The sequence below is a fragment of the Drosophila willistoni genome, assembly GCF_018902025.1.
Source record: "Drosophila willistoni isolate 14030-0811.24 chromosome 2L unlocalized genomic scaffold, UCI_dwil_1.1 Seg168, whole genome shotgun sequence".
Taxonomy (NCBI): domain Eukaryota; kingdom Metazoa; phylum Arthropoda; class Insecta; order Diptera; family Drosophilidae; genus Drosophila; species Drosophila willistoni.
The window spans coordinates 16,729,657-16,752,879 of record NW_025814047.1 but is presented as its reverse complement, the minus strand read 5'-3'; the positions used below and the strand labels follow the sequence as shown (position 1 = coordinate 16,752,879).

The 23,223-nt window shown below is 36.9% G+C and overlaps 1 protein-coding gene across 1 annotated transcript in view; it reads left to right on the top strand.

Moving 5' to 3' along the window:
• Positions 1-1,406: 1,406 nt before the first annotated feature.
• Positions 1,407-23,223, top strand: part of LOC111519658 — a 49,550-nt gene continuing 27,733 nt past the window's right edge. Inside the window, exon 1 of the mRNA XM_047009675.1 lies at positions 1,407-2,290. Coding sequence (XP_046865631.1) covers positions 1,607-2,290 — 684 coding nt within the window. The 5' untranslated portion in view covers positions 1,407-1,606. The remainder of the gene's footprint in view (positions 2,291-23,223) is intronic.

The following is a 23,223-nucleotide window of genomic DNA, read 5'->3' as shown; positions in this document are numbered from 1 at the left end:
CCTTTACATCGGAATCACTAATTGGGGCGTGTGGGGAAATTTTCAGTAGGCTTGTTTACCCGAAACAGTTACGAACTGATAATGGCCGACAATATGTAAGCCTTGAATTCAGAAACTATTGTAAATCATACGGCATCGAGCAAATAACAACACCCCCTTATTGGCCACAGGCTAACGGCGAGGTCGAGAATATGAACAAGGCATTAGTCAAGCGGTTGAAGATAGCTCTTCAAAACAAGAAAAATCTTAAGGATGAAATTCAAGCTTTCACACTGATGTATAATGTAACCCCTCATGGGACCACAGGCTCCGCTCCTACAGAGCTGATGTTCAATCGAGTCATTAGGGATAAAATCCCGGGAATACAAGATTTAGTGGGAGTGTTTACAGACTCAGCGGAAAGGGATAATGACTGCATCAATAAACAAAAGGGAAAGGAAACTGCAGACAAAAGGACAGGAGCAAAGGAAGTAAATATCAATGTGGGAGATAAGGTGGTTCTTAAGGATGTAGTTTTTCCCCACAAACTAACACCAAATTTTGACACTACTGAATAAGTAGTGTTGAAAAAAGAAGGGAATATAGTACAAGTATGTGGGGGAGGCAAAACGCTCATAAGAAATGCAAATCACCTTAAAAGGGTCCCTGGTGAAACGGAATCGTCCGATGCTACCAACACAAAATCGTTTCCAATACCTGCCACAAATCAAACTCCACAGCCAGCCGCACAACTCGAGGAGCAAGCGCCAGAAGAGGATTACGAAAACTCTACCGAGGGATTAAAGCTTAAGCTCGTGAGAAAAGGAGGGATGTGGCAACCAGCACCGAGATGCTAAGCGGCAATCGACGCCTACAAAGCAAAGCCCTTTAACTCTCTAACTCTCTCTCTCTCTCTATGATCCTTTATTACCTCTCTCGATTGGTTCTAATTAGTATATATGTATTGAGTATATTTGTGACAATCTTAGCGGCCGCATTGAAGCGGGAAAATATACATGTGTTTATAAATTTGGAAGTAACGTGTTTTATTGGAAAGTTCCGGGTTATTACATACATCAAAAGATGTAGTATCGATACGTCCATGAATACCTGAACACATCAGCTCTAATAAACCTATTTATATATACATACGCAGACTTAGGCCTACAGATAAATGTATTATGGCATATCTTATATGCATAATGTTATGATTTATTTACTATATATGTAAAATATTGTTCTCTTTTATGTTAAAACAATTGCAGCATATATAAATTATTTAGTTCTCTGTGGCAGTTGTAAAATCAGCTGTTAAGATATTCTGTGGGAACCGGGCGTTATGCACCAACCACAAAAGAGATTGTGAAAGATCGTTAGTAGGAATCGGGTAATAGGCGGTTAGTTCCATTTCCATCCCTAATTGATAATCATGTGCGAACTATTAGTTCCGATTCAGGGCGCAGAAAAACCAATTTATTTCTGAGATGAACGTGGATTGTTGCAATGAAATAGTGACAAATAGTGTTTACATTGTTTTTATAATTTATTTTAAAATTCTTTTTTAGTCCCTTGCAATAGTATAGTTTACGACAATTTCGATTGGAAACGTTAAAAAAAAAATTTAATAATGTATTATGTACCACATAAGTTTCGTCAAGTTTGTCGATTGTGTCTCACATTGGTCAGTGAATGCGATATCGCAGAGCTACAAATATACGATTTTACACCAACACAAGCTCAGTCCAATGAAGATGAGATTGCCACTACGACCAACGCCAATGCAAATAACGTTCAAGCTGAATGTTCCTGTAAAATTCTCAACTTTACGAAAGGCGAAGGACCATGTCGATGTGTTAACTCGACCTTAGCAACAGCACCTCTAAACGATATTGAAATGGATGTTGACAAGTCCCCTTGCAGGTCACAATGCACATCTAATGACCCTTCTACTAGCACTATTGCATCAACAGTTACACAGTGCAATGATGAAGGGAATATAAAATACTCCCAGCTTCAGTCATTTCAAAATAAAAACACTTCGACGTCAAAACCGGTGGAATCAGCGGCGTCCGTATATAAATTGCATTCGCTCTTGCCTTTGCATCAAACAGTAGAAAGTGAAAAGGCTGATATTACAAAAGCAAGCGCAATTCCAATCTTACATCAGTCTAATTTTGTTGATGATAAACATTCAATTGGGGAAAAAAAATATTGTAAAAATGGTGGGCTTATAGGAATGAAACAAAAACAATTGCAAGATGATTCATCGTCGCACATTATAATTCAGATATTCAACTGCCTCTCTATTAAGGTAAGCCAAACAGAATTCAATCACACAAGTGTGATAGCAACAAATGTAGAATTAAATATGTACATATGTATGTACTTCAATTACTGACGCCCTGATATTTACATATACATCCATACGTACATATGTATATATGTAAATACATAATTATGTTTGTATGCATACATATGCAAAAAATATACATATTCATGTGTTAATGTGTGAATGTACTTACATATGTATCTGCGTGTGTTATTACGCCATAAATAAAAATAGTCATAATTAATTTTACTTGCACTTTCATATTCGAAATTTACAATCAATCATTACAGAATGCATAATTAATGGAATAAATAGACTATTATGGTTTTATGTTTACATATGTAGATCCATACATACATTAATGCATATATATGTACTTATGTATGTATGTACATGTTGGAGATACACATACATACATATGTACATATATTTGCACAAACACTTAAAAGTACTGCTTTACAAAAGAATACATACACATGTACATACATACATATATACATATATGTATGTACATACATATGCAAATATGCCCAATCATACACAATATGTAAGTATGTATGTATGTCGAAGCAAAATGAATATATTGCAATATTTTTAAACAAATAGAGTAAAAACATAAAAAATTAATGAAGTAAATCGCCTCGCCGTCTTCGGTATACCATGCACCAAGTAAAACAAATATTTGACATTTATATTAAATACATACATATGTATGTGTATACATTTAATGTATGTATTTAAAGTTCTGTTTACATGATGCTTTGAAAGCAAATCGCGCTCACTCATATACATCATACATACATACATACATACACATGTAAGCATATGAGTACCCTACCGCCGCCATCGGGCAACTCTACCTTTTTTAAAAATATGTACATAGATGAAATAGGGGGGTGGCAAAATCTTAATTCCTTGCACTGTCTTAATGAAAGCACTTGCTTAATTGTATGTCTCTAGCTTTGTCAAAATCATTTCTGTTTAAATTGCGCGGGCGTGTAAATATACTTGATCACATACACAAATTTGGTTTACATACCATATTTCATGGTTTTAGCTCTCAGTGTCTCCAAGATCTACAGCTGTGTTCGCAAAAATAGTAGTGAAGTAGATGCTAACAGAGATTTCAAAAATGTTTGCAAATTGGTTGTTCGCATATTCCGTTAATAAAAGTTAATAAAAAGTTTACAAATCTGTCAGTATTAAGTTTAATTAATTAGATAATTCCTTTACCCTTGCAGAGGTTATTTGTTTATTTAAAATATATCCGATGTTTGTAACGCAGTAAAGGAGACGTTTCCGCACAATAAAGTATACAGTCTGTCAAGAAACACTTGACACACTGGAAAAAGCTCAATTTTTTTGACATTATGTACAAAAGTAAAGAGTTTTTGTTTAATTTAAGTAATATTTTTCAATGGTTAACTGTTAAGTATGTATTTTTAAATCAAATTATAAAAAACAATAAAGGTAAAACTTAAAAAACAACCAAAACTTAAATTACACATATTTGACACTGTCAAGAAACTCTTTACACATTTCGTTTTGTTCATCTGTTTTGCTCTTATTCGTAGAAATAACGGTGATTTACCGCTAACTTTGCTTTTGGAAGTTCATCACGCAGCTCTTCTTTTGCATTCGCTTCGATTTGATTGTGAAAATTCGTTGAGTAAGGATCTAATAACCATAATAATCGGATTTTTAAAATGCCCGACAAAAGATTGAGTTTTGAAGTGGTCCAATTGATTTTATAGAATCGTCAATTGGGCAAATCTGTCCCAGAACTCGTAGAAATGTTTTCGGTATCAAGAAAAACAATTGCCACAGTGGTAAAGAAGCTAAGACCGGACATTGTACTCCTTATGTTTGGGGTCGTTGTCTTGGTAAAATTTGAAATTCGCCTTATTGTCGCCTACGCATCCAAATTCGATGGCACTTTGTGCTAAATATGCTTCCAATATTTCCAGATACTGCTAGGCTGCTGTTCATGGTATTATCAATAAATGTCAGTTCATCGACTCCTCGAATGGATATACACCCAAACCGTGACGGAAAGTGTTCCAAAGTTCAAAGTCGGAATAAAATCAATTGGACCACTTCGAAGCACAATCTTTTGCCGGGCTTTTCAAAAATCCGATTATTACGGTTGTTAGATCCTTACTCAACCAATTTTCACAATCAAATCGAAGGGAATGCAAAAGAAGAGCTTCGTAATGAACTTCAAAAGCAAAGTTAGCGGTAAATCACCGTTATTTCTACGAATAAGAGCAAAAGAGATGAACAAATCGAAATGTGTAGAGTTTCTTGACAGTATCAAATATGTGTAATTTAAGTTTTGGTTGTTTTTTAAGTTTTACCTTTATTGTTTTCGTTTCTGTTTTTTATAATTTGATTTAAAAATAACTATTAAACAGTTAACCATTGAAAAAAATTAGTTAAATTAAACAAAAACTCTTTACTTTTGTACATAAAGTCAAAAAATTTAACTTTTTAACACTGTGTAAAGTGTTTCTTGACAGACTGTATATTTTCTTGATCAGCATGAAAATCTAACTTCATATAAGTAGCCATGTGCGTCCGGCCGTCGGTGCAAATCAACTTCACACCTCCATTTGGAAATCTTGTCAAATAAAACGTATATAAACTACAGCGTTGTAAGAAATAATAGAAACGGCAACCTTTTTTGATTTTTAAATCTCGTTTTTCAACGTTGGGCAAATTATCCGACTTGAAAATCAGTGTATTCTTAAACAGGATAGTAGGATAGTAGTTATGTTATTTTAATTCATATCGACCCCTACTTTCGCGAAACTTTTTCTTCATGCTTGATAGTAAAACAAACCCGGTTTTCGATTGGAAAAAAATAGAAACGCTTCGTATATTTTCAGTCAAAAACATTTTAAGTCTCATAGATGTCAATTTTTAGTTTTAATATAATATTCTACATAAAAAATGTTTAAAGTCCATTAAATTTAGTAACATGATATGCAGTATGGGTCGTGGAACGCACTCCCCAGAGAAAGGAAGGGAAACTATAAAAAACTAACAAACTCTGGTCGTTCAATTGCAGAGATCGCCAAAGAAATAAATTGCTCAAAAGTAAAAGGGCTTTCCGCTATTCATTGTGAATACAAGCAAGTAAATCGAGGTCGTAAACGCGTCTCCAACGTCAAATTTCGAACAGGTCATCATGCTGGAAGCGAATAAAAACCCATTCCTTTCATCGGAAAAGCTTAAAAATAAGTTATCCGGGCAAGATTGATATCAAAGCTGTTAAAGGCATATAATGCTCGAAAAGAACCGTGCTTGAGCAAGAAAAATATAAAACATAGATCAGATTTTGCTACCCAACATGTGCTTCGGGCCTTTTTGAAAAAGTACTGTTTATGATCCAAAACACACTTTAAAGACCGTTAGGCACTAAGGTGGAAACATTATGTTTTGGGGATGCTTTCTTCGTCAAGTGTCGGTCCGTAATTTTGGAGAAATATCCTTAGCAATACAATGCTTCCTTATGCCGAACAAAAATTGCCTTTAAAGTGATATCAGCAGGAAAACGATCCCAAACACTCGTCCGAGCTAGCAAACAAGGAAAATAAAATTAGTGTTTTGAATCGGCCATCTCACTCCCAGAACTTAAACTTAATAAAACTGCCTTTAGGGAATATTAAAGAAAAGAACTTCTTGATATAAACCAAAAATAAGCAAGAATACAGGGAAAATATCTAGGTTAAACGATATTCTTTAAAACCAGCAATTTGCACCAAGTTATTTGATTCCATGAGATATTGTTGCCGCGAAGTCTTAAAAAATAAGGTTGAACAACTAAATATTAATTCAAAAATTTGTTGAAAACAACTTCATATTTTGTACTTTAAAGATTACCGTTTTTTATTTCATCTTCCAAGGGAATGAAAATAAATGCCTTCGGTTTTATTTAAATTTACTTTAAAAAATACAAAACATAATTTTTTTTTTATTCCTTGGTTTAACACAAGTTACAAGTCAATATAAATCACTCCTGTTTGTCCTCCAGCCAACAGCTCTGCCAGCAGCCTACCACGTCATTGCTTTAACCCTAATTCCTTACAGTATCATTTTTTACCATTTTTTTTTTTTTAATATTTTGTTCATTAATTGCTTGATTCAAATAAATTTTTTTTTAGTTTATTTTGTTTTTCGATCTTTTGGTAAACCTATTTTGGATATCTGGTTTTCCTGAACGTGAAAAAATGAAAAGTTACATGTTCCTTTTTAGGGTCAAATTTGACCCTACATGAAAATCCAATCGGATACGTTACAAAAGACCCATGTCCTAAGATAAATGTTCACATAAAAAGCTTTGATGTTTTATAGCATGATAACATTTCTTCATATGATTCGTTTTTTTGTGTGCGTAAGCAGACAATCATTCATTTTTCTTAAAAGACTCATGGAATTCAGACGTAAAACTGTTGCGAAAAAATAAGTCCACAGTGAAGACTTTTAATGAACTTGGATCTTACGATTCTAATAAAATTGAAGAAATAGGTTGTTTAAGATTAAACATCGTGTAAAAACGAAACAAAAACATAACACAAAAATAAGTCATAAAGATTCATATGACTATTATTGCTTAAAACCAAACAAAACATGCATCCACACTCTGTGGAAAACACTTAGGATTTTCACAGCGGCGCGATATCAAGTTGCCAACGCTGAGCATGAAATATAAACAATTTTCAACCCCCGAAAAACGTTCATTTATATACACAACAATTCTTTAAATTTTATTTAAGTTTGAGTTCATAATTTGAATTCAACGAATGAAGATTGGGTTATTTTCCTTCTCCTGGAATCCCTATTCATAGGTTCTAATTGGGAGCTCATTGTTGTCTTCAATTTAGACTTGGAAAAGTCACAAATTGAGCACGAATGTAAGGAGAATCCAGACTTGTTCTCCAAAGATGCGAAAGTTTATTAGCATACAGAACCGTCCTTCAAACAACTGAGGTATAGGAATCTATAATTCAAATCGATAGGTAAATAGGCACAAATAAGTTAAAAACATCAGAGGATAATTGCGCTTGCAAAAACCGGGTTTCACTTGTGACCAAATGATTGGTATATTCTCCTGCAAACGTGTCGAATGACCTATTTTCATATAGGTTTGCTAAGCACATCCGGTATTAGCGCATTTATCATTTATGTACATATATCAACATAAAGTCTGCATCCGCAGTAACATGTCGACGAGAGTGTTTGCAAAACGTGGCATATAAGCTGGTCACACAGAAAATGCTATTACTCCCGTCAAGAATACTCAAAATCAACTTCCATCATTAAGCCAAAAACGCCTATTATGACCAGCCCGAAAATAAGTGCTTGATGCGAATTATGTCCCTACAACGCAGACGGAAATAAGTAAGGGACTACTAAAAGGGTTTTTAAACAAGGAAGTAGGGTTAAATCAACAAAGCAGATGAGCACACATACACAAACTGTAAACGTATGCGTGTATTGTGTAATGATTTGAGTGTAAATTTTCAGATTTTCGTATGTTAATTTACGCGACGCATTCAAACGAAATATGTGAATTATAAAATTAAGAAATTAAACTAATATTTATTAAAATTAATTATTATTTATTTTAAACATTAGCTAAGAAATTACCGAACGTATTAGAGAGCTGAATAAATGATAGAAAAGTCAAAGTCAAATAAATCCATTCGAATTAATATCAAATGAATGAGTGACAACTACACAATGAAATGAATGAGTTTGAATTTTAGTACTTGTCAAATGCCCTAAAATATGTAGCTTTGTTTAATAAAAGACAATGAGTTGAGTGTACTAAATGTACTAAGGCGCTCGAATTATTCGAGTTGTCCTAATTAGATTGGGACGTTTTAAACAACAAAGATTTTAACGTAAATGTAGGGAAATATAATGGTGAAATGAAGGCTATTAAAATTTGAATATTCAATACACAAAAAATTTTACTGTGCCGTTTTGGACGTTTTGGGACAAATCTTGGAAAATCAAATTTAGAAGGATTTTCTAGTTGCCACGAACCGAAAAAACTTAAATAAGGATATCTAATGTATTATAAGCCTGTGGGCCGGGGCTAACTTCGACCGCGTCAATGTTGGTATACCCTTGCAAGTTGTTTCTTACTCCTTCCTTACCTATGGCATTCACAGTGGAAAACCGTTCAATCTAAAAAGTCTAATGTTTGTGAAAGAACGGCTTACAATCTTAGCATAGAAAATAACGAAGTTATTAATCAAAGTCACTGTTTTCCACCGATTGTTCCTATGGTAGCTATATGATATAGTCACCCGATTTTTATCAAATTCGGCACAGTCATTAACAGATATATTAAACCAACAAATGTTCGAGTTGAAAGCAATAATCGCGTTAAAAGTAACGAAGTTATTGACAAAAGTCACTTTTTTGGACCGTTCGTTCCTATGGGAGCTATATGATATAGTCAACCAAACTTGATCAAATTTGGCACAGTCGTTAATAGGCGTAATAAATTCACCAATATTTAATTTCACGACAATAGCTCAGAAAATAACGAAGTTATTGAGTAAAGTCACTGTTCGTGACTTTGCCGTTTGTATGGGAGCTATATGATATAGTGATCCGATCCGGCTGAATCAGAGATATACAACCCCTGCAGTACAACCCAAACCACTATTGATTGGTACGGCAAGTTTTTTTTCTAAGTTCGAATTTCGATTGGTTCTATTTATCTCCAATTGCTAATTCAATACACAAGTTTAAGGTTATTTTATTATCTTTCATTTGGTATCAAAATACTATTTTTTTCATATCAAAAAAAGATAAGCCTCTTCTGTTACTGTGCGGTGTTTTCTTTCCCATTGTTAACGCTGCCACTACCCGTCGGTCCTGCCTGATTCACTCATTACACCAGCCTGGCATTTAAACAATATAGATTCCTATCTATTGACTAACTTCATGTATTTCTATCAAAAATCGATGTAATCGATCATTTTAACATTGTTTGATCTGCCCAGTTGCAGATGGTACAAAACTCCAATGCTCAATAGCATGTGGAGTGGAGTGAGGAAAATTAAGTCTTCTCCTCTTCGAATTCCAGAAAGAAGTCATTTTTATATTTCGTTTTCATGAGTTAGAAGCTCTTCATGAGCCATGTAACAGAAGCTTTTAGAACATGTTAATGTAAATACAGTGGTAGAAATTCCGATAATCTTAAACGAATAATATAAGAAATTTTAATATATACAAATCTAAGTTAACAATGACGTCTCCTCCAACATACTCCCCCATTGAAGGATGAAGTATGACTCCTTCAATTTACATCAACGTCATCTCTTAAAGACAATGGAGCAAGTTTGCAGATTGGGCGACGAATAATTCCTTTCTTGGTGCGAACATCGGCTACTCTGACCCTTCCATCTGCACCAAGTATGGCTTCGACCACACGACCAGTAATCCAGCGTTGCGGTGGGAGATTGTCTTCATGGATGAGAACTAATTGATCCTTTGCGATGTTGTTTTCGGGATGCAACCACTTAGAGCGTTCTTGTAATTGATGTACATAGTCGCGCTTCCAGAGTTCCCAGAAGCGTTGCTTGAGATAGGTCACCCTTTGCCAACGAGATAGATAAGAAAGTTTTGAGTCATTTACTACCGGTTCAGGGATCGCTTGCAGTGAACATCCGATCAATAAGTGTGCTGGCGTCAGAGCCTCCCCGTCATTGGGATCATCGCTGTGAATGGATATTGGACGGGAATTCAATATCGCCTCCACTTCAATTGCAATCGATTGAAGCTCTTCATACGTCAAATGAGAAGAGGTCAAATTTTTGATGAGCAGAGTCTTCATTGACTTTACTGTGGCTTCCCATAAGCCTCCAAAATGGAGAGCATGCGGTGGAATGAAATTGAATTCAAAGCCGGCATTTCGGCTAAATTCCTCCAGATTTTTTGCATTGAGTTCTGAACAGAATTGCCGTTTGAAGCCTTCAAGTTGCGAACATGCTCCGACAAAGTTGGTGGCATTGTCACAATAAATCCTTTTGGGTATGCCACGTCGTCCGATGAATCGCTTCAAACAGAGAATAAAATTATTAGCAGATAGGTCAGAGATTAGTTCTGTATGAATAGCTTTTGAATAAAAGCAAACAAATATGGCCAAATATGTTTTGTAAGGAACTTTGCTTCGAATGCGGTACGACGTAAGAAATGGTCCACATAGATCTACTCCGCATATCAGAAACGGGCGTTCGGCCAGGAGACGGTCAGCTGGGAGGTTACCCATGATTTGTCGCATTAATACAGGTTTGTAATGATAGCAATGTGTACAACTTCTAACAACCTTTCGGACCAGTTCGCGAGCATTTACAATCCATACTGTTAGGCGCAGAATCGCTATCAAAACCTTAGCTCCCGCGTGAAGGTTTCGCAAGTGAAGATCTTCAATATATTTATAAGTGAAATTATGAGTCTTTGGAAGCAATAACGGCATTTTAGCGTCCAATGGTATGTCAGCCATTGCAAGACGGCCTCCAACACGGATAAGTCGAATATTTTGAGAACCTATCTGTTCATTTGAGATGAATGGATTTAACTTTTGAAGCTCCGGCTTCAGACTTCGTCCTGCTTGTAAGTCCTTTAGTTCTTTCGCAAACACATCACTCTGAATGGAAGAGATTATATGATTAAAAGCCAATTTAAATTCTTCTACTGAAATGCTTCTTGTAGCATTTATCGTATTATTGCGGTTAATAGGAACTCGGTTGAAAACTAGTAAAACGTATGCTAAGACTCTCACAATCATACGAAACGATGATAGTCTACTAATGATCTGCTCAACTATGCTCTTTTCTTTATAACTAGTGCTACATTTCAATACAAGGGTGTTTCGCAATTCTAATTCTTTGGGCTCGAAATCTGTCTTTCTTTCAGATTTCGGCCAATGTAATGCATCAAGTGTTAAGAACCTTGGTCCATGAAACCAAATTGTCTGCATCAAATCGCGCGCTGCACAGCCACGTGAAACAATGTCGGCTGGATTATCCTTTCCAGGCACGTGACTCCAAATGATATCCTGCGATTGAGTTTGTATGGTTGATACGCGATTGGCAATACAGCATTTTAGAGTTGATGGGTGCATTTTAATCCAATGGAGAACGACAGTTGAATCTGTCCAAAAATATGTTTTGCTGACAAGACAGTTTAATTTGTGTTTGATTTTAGTCCATGTTTGGCAGAGTAAAACGGAAGCACAAAGCTCTAAACGAGGTATGCTTTGCGATTGAGTGGGCGCAACTCTCGATCTCGAAATGATCAATGAAGTTACATATTTTCCGTTGTCCAAGACCCTTGCGTATATGCAACATCCATACGCTCGATTTGAGGCATCCGAAAATCCATGGATTTCACACTTATTTTTTGGTGATCTGTTAACAAATCGATTTACTCGAACCATGTCAAGATTAGATAAATCAGCTTCAAGTTGTTGCCATCTAGTCCGTAAGATCTCTGGCAACGGGTCGTCCCAGTCCAAGCGCTCGATCCACAAGTCTTGGATCAAGATTTTGTAGCGTACTACGACTGGCGCTAATAATCCTAGCAGATCATAGAGCCTGGCCATGATCGATACTATTTTTCGTTTTGTTGGTATTGCAGTTAATGGAAGATCAAATCGAAATAATATAAGATCTTCAGTTGGCAGCCACGACATGCCAAGAGCCTTGGTGACATCACTATTGTCAATATTGAGATTATATTCATAATCTGTTGGTGCCCCACTAAAATTCCACTTTGTCAATTCTAAGCCTGCCTTTGAGAGCAATTTGGTAACTTCATTCGTCTTAGCATTGAGTTCTTTGATTGAGTCAGCTCCATAAAGTAGATCGTCGACGTACATATCCTCAGCTAATACAGCAGCTCCAATTGGAAACAACTCCTTATACGTCTCTGATAAAAACTTTAAGGACCTGATTGCGAGAAATGGAGCGCACGACATCCCATAGGTAACAGTATTCAATTGAAATAATTGAATAGGTTCTTGCGGTGACTTTCGCCACAAGATTTGTTGGAAACTTCTATCCTCAGGTGCGACGAGAAATTGTCTGTACATTTTTGTTATGTCTGCTGTAATAGCATGGCGATACAAACGAAACGAGAGTAATGTTAGGATTAGATCTTGTTGAATAGTAGGATCAACCATGAGAATATCATTTAATGATATATTTGATGATGATTTAGACGAAGCGTCAAATACTACGCGAAGTTTAGTTGATGAGCTCTGCGGTCTAAGGACACAATGGTGAGGAATAATGTAATGATTTCCCGATTGCAAATTATCTAACGAAGCTACCTCCATGTGATTCAACTTAAGATATTCATCTAAAAAATCGATGTACATTTCCTTTAATTGGTGTTGCAAGTCGTCTTTCGAGTTGAAGAAAACGTCTTTTTGCACAGGACAACGAGTCTCCAAGTTGTTCAGGAGATTCCTTGAAAGGCAACCGAACCTGTATGTGCCCTGAATCCAGGAATTGTGTGTGCACCTGAAAGTGAGTTTCACATGCTTGCTCTTCTGAGGTTAACGAAATATCTTTATTTTGAATTCCATGTATTTCATCCATTTTCCAAAACCTTTCTAATAATATGTTAAGGTCCTGCTGTTGCGTTAAATTACAAGTGTATTGTTGAGTTGATTGAGGTTCAGCAATCTTACCCCCGACGATCCATCCTAATGCAGTTTCCACTAGATGAGGAAGACCAATTCCTAAACTAATTTTACCAGTTTTAAGTAGATCAAAAAACTCCTTTACGCTAAGCAATAGATCTACTTTTCCGGGCTTATAAAAGAATGGGTCGGCTAACTCAATTTCTTTGGGAATGGCCCAATTTGACACATCTAGTCTCTTTTCAGGCTGAGGTAGAGATATAGATTTAGTCACGATAAACTCCATATTCCATTCATCTGGAGATATTCTTGAACGAATTTTGGTAGATACGGAATGTTTCATATGTGTACGTAATTCACCGATTCCAGCAATCTCATAATGATCGTAACGAAACGGAAGCTGAAGCCTTTTGGCTAATTCTTCAGTTATAAAGGTAAGCTCAGAGCACGAATCAAGTAATGCTCTTGCGAGCTGAAACTCACCAAGTTTGTCTTGAATAAGAACTATTGCTGTTGGAAGTAATCCCCGCCGAGCGTGGCGAGTCAACATTGATGTTGCAAATGTTTTACTTTCGTCATGTGTATTATGAATAGTAGGTCCATGTAGTTGATAATTTCCCTGGACGTTTGAATCCTTATGCATGTTTGTGTGATGCAAACCTCCACAATGACGACATCTATTCAATGAAGGACACTTTGAGGCTGGATGACCCTTATTGAGGCAATTTAAACAAAGTGACGCTGTTTTAACAATCTTAAATCGCTCAATAAAAGGTAGCGAATTAAAAACTGGACAGAATGCTAACCTATGCTCAGTTGACTGACATTGAATGCATCTACTTTGGGCAGCAACAAATACTTTTGAAGTACTATGAATGTTGTCTCTGACGGGTCTTTCCTCTTGTCGGTTTCGCAGATACCCTTCCAAATATTGACAGTGTCGACTGAGAATTTGATAACAGTCGGCCCAGTCTGGCAATTTATTGTATTCTTGAACCCGATCGTATGCTTGTTTGGATTCAAGATCAATTTTTGACATAACAATGTGAATAAGTACTGCGTTTAATACATCAGCTTCAGACCCAAGAGACACTAATGATCCGCGTAGAGCTGAAACCGTATCCAAAATTGTACGTAGGGTAACAGCGTCTGCCTTTTTCATGCTAGCAATGTTAAATAAACTTGAAATATGTTCTACGAAAATAAGAACTTTCTTGTCATATCGCTCGTTGAGGCGCTCTAGGGCCTTGGGATAATTTTCGTCTGATATTTGAAATGGCGAGACTACGCTTAGAGCTTGGCCAGATAGACAACTTATTAGATAGTTAAATTTGTCAACATTGGACAATGAGTTGTCTTCATGTACCATATTTGTAAATGAAGTAATAAATTTTTTGAATTCCCCATATTTGCCGTCGAATTTAGGTAATTTGAGGGATGGAAGCCGATTATGATGTCCACCATGATAAGTCGATGAATTAAAGAAACTAAGTTCTTCTGGTTTTTCCTTTTTACTTGCGCCAATGCGCCGTAATATGATTGCCTTTGTTTCGATAAAAAGATTTTCTATCTCTGCCCGATTCGCATCTGCTGGATCTAGCTTCTCAATATTGGTTAGAACTTGTAATGCTTGTTTAAAATACGACTCAATAATTTGAGACTGACAATCTAATATAATAGGGTCATTTTCAAGATCGATTCTAGCTCTTAAACTTTGAATATTAGATTGCAGTTGATTCCGTTGTTGTCTGAGAGGTAGAAGCTGCGTTTCATTTGGTGGAGACATTTTGGGCCCTTAACGAAAGAAATGTAGCAAGTTAGAAATGAATTAAACGTGAGCTAAACGAGTTCTAGTTTTAATAAAAACACTCAAATGCATTAAGTTTCACTCAAGAGCTTAATAAGTGAGCTTTAATATGTAGATCGTTTCTCTATATGACAGTTTGAGTACTTACTCCGCTGTGCTTAATACTTAGCACGTGTTAAAGCTTACGAGTGTTTTACATGTGAGTGTAAAGCATGTGAAAGCTTTACGATCGCTAATGAGTGGTAATTGAGTCAAAATTTGAGTGGAAATTGATACTGTAAATTTACACACTCAAGTTGACTTAGGTTATGATAGGGCTCCACGTAAATGTCCACGATGATGTCTTGCAAATGCCAATGATGAAGAAGTCCGATGACGACTATCCAAGATGATTATGTAACGATGAAGAAGTCCAATGATGAATGTGATGATGATGTACGCGGAAAATTCCAATGATGACTGTCCAAAATGATGTAACGATGAATGCAATATAATGAACGAATAAACGACTTTATATAGTTTTTAAGTTTTTATGTTGGGACTTGCGAAGTGCAAGGTCCTGTCACGGTCGCCAATGTTTGATCTGCCCAGTTGCAGATGGTACAAAACTCCAATGCTCAATAGCATGTGGAGTGGAGTGAGGAAAATTAAGTCTTCTCCTCTTCGAATTCCAGAAAGAAGTCATTTTTATATTTCGTTTTCATGAGTTAGAAGCTCTTCATGAGCCATGTAACAGAAGCTTTTAGAACATGTTAATGTAAATACAGTGGTAGAAATTCCGATAATCTTAAACAAATAATATAAGAAATTTTAATATATACAAATCTAAGTTAACAATGACGTCTCCTCCAATAAACATATTAATAAAATTTTGTAATTAAAATAACAACAAATAAATTTTTCAATAGGTGCGTGCACTTCAACTTTTTTCCGATAGGGAAGGCGAACAAACCAATATTTTTTATTTTTCGCATGTCATTTATAAACTTCATTAGTATACATTTTATCATGGAACGCTACACACTTGAACAACGATTTCCAAATTTTTTATTTTTTATCAACAATTGGGCCTTTCTGTAGCCGTTGAAGCATTTGAAGCTTCATCTTTAGTGATGAAGCTCACTTTTGGCTCAATGGCTTTGTAAACAAGCAAAATATGCGTTACTGGGCAGAAAGCAATCCAGAAGTGATTCATGAGGCACCGTTGCATCCCGAAAAAATAACTGTTTGGTGCGGTTTACATGCCGGCGGCGTCCATTGGCCCATATTTTTTAGTTGACGAGAACGAATGCCACGTTACTGTGAATGGAAATCGATACCGCGACATGATAAATGAATATTTTTGGCCGCAATTGAATGGTATGGAATTGGACGACATTTGGTTTCAGCAGGACGGGGCCACAAGCCACACAGCACAAGTTACAATTGATTTGTTGAAGAGTAAGTTAGATGAGCGCGTTATATCCAGAAATGGACCGGTCGAATGTCCGCCGCGCTAGTGTGATTTGACGCCTCTAGACTATTTTCTTTGGGGTTATGTGAAGTCATTGGTCTACAGTAACAAGCCGGCGACGATTGGTAAGCTCAGAGCCAATATTGAACGCGAAATTGCTGGAATTTCAGCCGAAAAAAATTTTAATAATCTCTAACGTATTCAAAGTTTTTAAAGGATTTTCTTCAAATACTCAAAAAATACCCGAAACTAAAAATAGCACCACTTTTTAAATATTTACCTTAAATGAAAAAAAAAAAAAAACAAAATTCATTAATATATGTATTATGATTAGCTATTAAAAATATTAATAAATTAAAAACTCAACACTTCGGCAACGGCCCTTAGTGTCAAAATCCGCTACACAACGTCTTAGCATTGAGTTAACCAGGTCTTGACAGCGTTTGACCGGTACTTTCTTCCAGGACTCTTCCCAAAACGTCTTATTTTTGTTGGTTTTGCAACAGCAACTGCTTTTATAATGTCAGACCACAGATTTTTAATAGGGCTTAGGCCCGGTGACCGTGTCGAACACTATTATATTTAGAGAAATCTCTGAGAACCACTGCCTGGCTTTCTTACTGGTGTGCTTTGGGTCGTTGTCCTGTTGAAAGACCCGTATAAGTTGCATATTATCCTCAGCCTATGGTAGCATCACCGTCTCCAAGGTAATTACATAATCATGCTGATCCATAGACGTATTGACGCACTATATTAGACCGACACCTTAATAACAAAAACAGGCCCATATCATGACACTGGATTCGCCATGTTTAACAGTCTTCAGGGTGCATTTGGAGTTATGTGGACGCCAGACGTATACTCTAGTGCCCTTTCCACCATACATGACAACTTTACTTTCATCAGTCCGTAGCACGTGTCCTGACTTTTGGACAGGCCAATTCTAATGATTTTTGGCAATATGTCCCGCGTTCAAAAGTGGAAGCTTTCTGGGGGTTCAGGCTTATAAATTGCTCTTCCAAAAGTACTTGCAAACTATTTCGTCGCTAGTCGAGATGTTTAATTCCTTTTCCAGATCGCGTACAGCCTTAAAAGGATCCCTATTGTTCTCTCGGATTAAGCAACCGACTTCATGCTTCTTCAGTTTTGGTTTTCGTAAGCGAGTTTCAGACTTCTGTTTGAAATTGATCGCATTTCGAATCATTTTCTTGGAACTACCAACCAATTTTCAAACTTAGCGATACGATTATCTCTTAAAAACCTGGTTTTGGATGAGTTTTCGCTTTTGCACAGAGCAGTGTTTTCCCCGACCTATTACAGTTAAAAGTTTTGCATTTTTTTTTAGTGCTAGTGCTTTTAAAATTGACTTCGATACACGGACTGTTATTCATGTGTTTTTTACAATGTCATTCTGCGAAATATGACGGTATTTTGGCAAATACTGCAAGTGGTGCTATTTTTAGTTACGGGTATTTTTTGAGTATTTGAAGAAAATCCTTGGAAAACTTTGAATACGTTGGATATTATTAAAAATTTTTTTTGCTTCCATTAGTAGTAAATATTTTACGTTGAAAAACGTATTCACCTTGCCTTAAATTGAAGCCAAGAATCCTTTGAACACATAACCTTAGCAAGTGGTGCTATTTTTAAGTTCGCCGCTGTATGTTCAAAATCAATAATAAAATAAAAATTAGTTAAAAAAGTCAAACCGTTTGTGTTTTGTTTTTTAATAAAAAAGTTGAAGTGCTTTTACTGAAAAACACTTAACAAGCCCTCTTCAGCTTGTACATACCCTTCTTGCCCATAGAATGCGCCGAACAGCTCTCTCCTATGCTGACTCATTTGCATGGCGTCCCCCACTACTCCGCCTTTGACAAGCTTGGCCCTCCCTTTTTTCGTACACCTGCACCCGACTCATGGGCTTGCTTGTACCTCACTTTTACTCTCATTTGTACTCACGAACATCCGCGTACACCTATGTCATATGTGTAGAGAGCGCATCCATTTTCCTCTCTGCAGTCCAACGGTACCCACGTTCACCGCATTACACGTATACTGTTCGCATCACCGGTCACTTAACAATCACATGTATAGGCCTCTCTTGTTGTGATATCTTTTTGGGCTTGGGCTCTCTTCTGTTTGTGCAAAGTCCGATGCCCCCTTTTGTTGAGATTTCCCTTCTCCCTGGCACGCCCACTCATCAGCTGCCATTCTGACGTATTCGCTTGCGGTTGCGTGTGGTTTGAATCGAACCTGTTATGGTAGATCGGATTTTTCGTGTTTTATTTGCAACAACATAATGCTAATGATCGTCTGGAGCAACATGTTGCTTATATTTCTTTTTTATACCCTTGCAGAGGGTATTATAAAATTGGTCAGATGTTTGTAACGCACAGAAGGAGACGTTTCCGACCCCATAAAGTATATATATTCTTGATCAGCATGAGAAGCTGAGTTGATATAGCCATGTCCGTCTGTCCGTCCGTCTGTGCGTTTGCGTTTTACTCAGCCGTCTTAAGAGCTATCGGGCTGACATTTTTTTCGGGATTTTTGATTACCCGGGAAAAATAAAGTATGAAAACCATCAGGATCGGACCACTATATCATATAGCTCTAGAAGAACTAGAAGAAACATTTTCATAAAAATTGGAGTATGCTATGAAATTTACGTATGTGATAATATTGGATATAAAACCCCAGATCCCAAAATTTGAATGTGATCGGATAAATACAACACAAGTTACAGTCAATATAATAATCGGCTCTGCTCCCAGCTCTGCCGGCAGCGCTGCTTGCTGTCTTCTACGTCTTTCGTCATCAACAGAGTACATGCATACACACACAGACGCAACGCTACATAAACTGTATGTGTATGCATGCGTTGCTTTGCTTTGGGAATGAGGGAAGAAGAAGAACAAATTATAAAATAGAGAGTAAAAGAGTTTTTAGAGTTGTACTTAGTGGATATTTAAAATAAATAAATTAGAAATGTAGATTGATCAGAAGAGGCCGAAACATTATTAAAAACTGCAAACAATGGAAGGGAGATAGAACTTCGTTTTGAGTTAACCAAACTATAGAACTCTTTAGGATTTTCGGAGAATTGCAACTTGCAACGTTGTAAGTAATTATTATAGCATTTAGAATTAGAAACAATAAAATTCGATTTAGCAACCAAGTAACGAGACAGATCCGATGATAGACCCGTGACTTTATACTTTTTATAATACCTAGACTTAAGATTGTTCAGTTTTGGCGGCCCCCGCGTAAACCATGGTGATTTTTGCGTCACCACAGGTGACACTAGGGGTACACAGTTATTAAAGATTGAGTCAACAGTGGTATAAAATAAAGAAATGGCGGTATTCATATCCGTACAAGTGTATAAATTAGTCCAATCGGTATTAAGAAAGGCATTGTTTAGTGCGACAAAGGACTGTAGGATCACACTGGGAAACTTAATAGATAACTCTAAAGTTGGATGATAACTATCCTCTGGTAACACCATTGGACTAGTTCTAGATACCTCACAAAAACTAGGATCAGAGGTAAAAATCAGATCCAGAAATCTGCCAGACGTATTAGAAAGCTCAGCCAACGAAAGCTCAAGCAGACCATCAATAAAATCGTGACACCCAGAGGGCAGCAACGTTTTGCTAACATTAAGTGTTGACCAAGTCATAGTGGGCAGGTAAAAGTTCCCAAGGACAATTAATAAGTCTCTGTCAGAAAGTAGTTCAAGTATAAATTTAATAGAAGCTAAGTGTAGTAAATAGGTTGGCTATTCCGATTGGGGCGGAATGTAAGAACAGGTAACAAAAATGGAAAAACGAGTAAAAGATACCTTAACGCATATAAATTCGATACTACTTAAGACAGGTATTGTTATCAGACCCGATGATAGGGCGGAATCTACAGCAATAAAAAATCCACTACACCTACGGTCAGTACGATCACGTCTAAAAATATTGAAATTAGAGGGTAAAACAGTGGCGTCAAAAACGTCAGGTTTTAAGTCTCAGTAAAGACAATTAGGTGAAAATCAAAAGACAGACTATCTACAATCTACAAAGAGTTTAGTAAGTTTAGTATTAAGGCCTCTGACATTCTGATAGCCGACAGAGAAGGAAGTTGTTAGTTTTTTGATAGAGTAGAAGAAGGAATAGATAAGGAAGGAGTGGGAATAGATGAGGAAGAAAGAGGAATAGATGGTGAAGAAATCCTTGTTTGGCACCGTGTCTTTCTTTTTCTGGATGTAAACTCCTTCACAATTAAACTTTTCGGCCGGAAGTCTAGCTTCTGCAGATACAGTCAAAGAACTCAATTGGAACACTGAATTTAAAAAAAGAAATTTCTCTAGAATATGAAAATTTGAACTTTTCTATTGATATATTGGAGACATTCAGTTTAGCCCGAATGTGTGCGATGACATCATCCGATGTAGCATCAGGGAAAAGTCTCGAAACAAAAATGTGTTTTTTAGGTGGCACTCCCACCAATGGTTTCGGCATTGCAGGTATTGCATCAGCTACCGCATTTATTGTAGTATCAGTAACAACAAGTGGCACTCCGGCACTACTATCGCTAGAATCCCTATCGGCAAAATCCATGGGTGTAGATTCTTGCCCAGACAAAACGGACACTACAGACATCGTCTGCGGAATTGGAGTTTGCATTGGTTGAGAAGGGGTCGGAACCGATATAGATGTGGAGACCGGCAAACACAAGGACAAATCAAAAGTCTGTTCTCCTGCCTTCTTACGCTTTCGAGAGTCAGTCAGTAGAGTTAGACTACTAAACTGAGACTCGACAGCTTTAAACTCTTGCGAGAGTTTAACAAAACTGGCGGACAGACTTATCAGGTTATCCTTTGATTTCCGCATAAAAAGTTCCATTTCATCTTCCACGATCCGGCATGACTCACATCCCCATTTGAGACCCTTTTTTTGATCTAAAAGATCCTTTACCCTGCATGTAAAGCCGGCGCACTTAACATGTACTGTAGTTTTACACAACCAACAGTAAATAAAACTATTCAGGGGTGTGGCGGGCTGCAAACAATTTTTAACCGAACAGACAGGCATTATGAGTTAATTAGATGAATTAGTAACCAAACAAATAAAAATGAGATATGTATTGGTATTAAAATATATAACTCACTCGGAGGTCCAGAAATAATAAGAAAGAGAGATATTGAGGGTGCACAAGGGTTAAAAGATAAAGAGAGCACTATAGAAAATTAACTAAACTAAATTACAGACACACAACAGACTGCAGTATGAGCGCAAATAACGGCGACGAGTGAAACGAAAACGAGAGAAAAAAAAAAAAAGTTAAAGAGCGCGAGCGCGGGAGCTAGAAATCACAAAAACAAAAACACTGCAACAAGAACTCACAGAAATTTCAAGACAACAACAAATGAGCGTTGCTTGTGATTTACAAGAAAGAAAAAAAGGTGGGAAAGAGAGAAAGAAAAGAAAAAACCAACAAAGGTTTTAACAGAATTAAGGTTGTTAAAAATTATTAACACAAACACACAAAAACGCAAACGAGTGATATGGTGCAAGTTAGATTTAATATTATAATTATAATTTTCGATCGCGATGCCGATAACACAAAATAAAAAAAATTATAAAATCAGTTAAAACGCGGGAGCTTAAAAAAAACGTCAGTCTTCCTCGAGAGCGTTGATATGAGTGTTATTGGCTTTATAAAGCGCTGGTCGAAGGAGTTCAAGGATCCATATACTACCAAAATTCTTTATACTTCTTTATTCCGCCCCATATTGGACTATGGATCATGTGTTTGGTCTCCTCAATATGAATTTTATCAAAACAAATTAGAATCTTATTCTAGTCGACTTCAGTTAATTAGCCTACCTTCTTTAACTAATCGTAGAAATATGCTTGGCAGGGCCGCAGAAAGAAAATCAGGGTCCGGGGGTAACCATGTTCGGGCCCCCCACTTCCCTTCAAATAAGTCCGCTATTTTCGACTGTGATGTATCGCGGGCCCTTCTGAAAACTGCGGGCCCGGGGGAAACCCATCCGTTGTCTAATGAATTACTTTTGGTGTTATGCTAAAGTGGGCCCTTGAAGCCGGAGTAAATCGTGAACAAGATGGACCAAATTCACTTCACTAAGAGATACAAGGTTCCGCACTTGAAAACGTCCAAAATAGATGGCATTTCTTTCACACCAGGCCAAAATTTGGCGAGGAATACAGCACAGCGTCTTGCTGCCACTAACTCAATCAAAGTACAGGGATACGGTCATACGTCATTAGCTAGAACTATGAGCGTAGCCACAGATCACATGTTAGAATGAAGGAGACCCAATAACGATGGTCTGACTACTGCAGCATATTTCAACCGGAGGTTTTCGTTTTGCATCGCTGTTAAGAAAACTAAAACTGGCAGCTAGCAATACGGTGAACGAGCATTGGAACAGGATACAGCATGCGAGACGACAGATTGACAGCGCCGATGCTATGTCTGAGCTGCACGCATCTCCTGCTTACAAACTAAACCTTATTGATTGCACCAACCGAAGAAAATGTAAGGCAACCAATGGCAAGCGTAGCTTTGGCTCATCTATAGAACTCGCTTCAGGGTCGAGCAAACGAACTATATACCAACTCTTGGTTCTCGCCAGACACACAAATATCCTAACAGAAGATTGTAGTCAGAACATAGGACTCGAAAAGGTTCATGCAAAGAATAGTTAGAACTACAGTGTTTTAAGGATAGAGGAATAAAATTTCTAGTAGGTCTACGGGGTACAGATAGGTTTAACTGGTTCAATAGCTCAGGAGAGTCTATTTCACCTATTAAAAGTTTATGAATAAAGATAGCACCAAGCATTACTCTACGATTAATTAAAGAAGGAAGATTGATTAAAAGAAGCCTACTGGAGTATGATGACAAATTGACATTGCGATCACAATTTAGACCGCGAAAAGCAGAAATTGCTGTTGAACAGATTC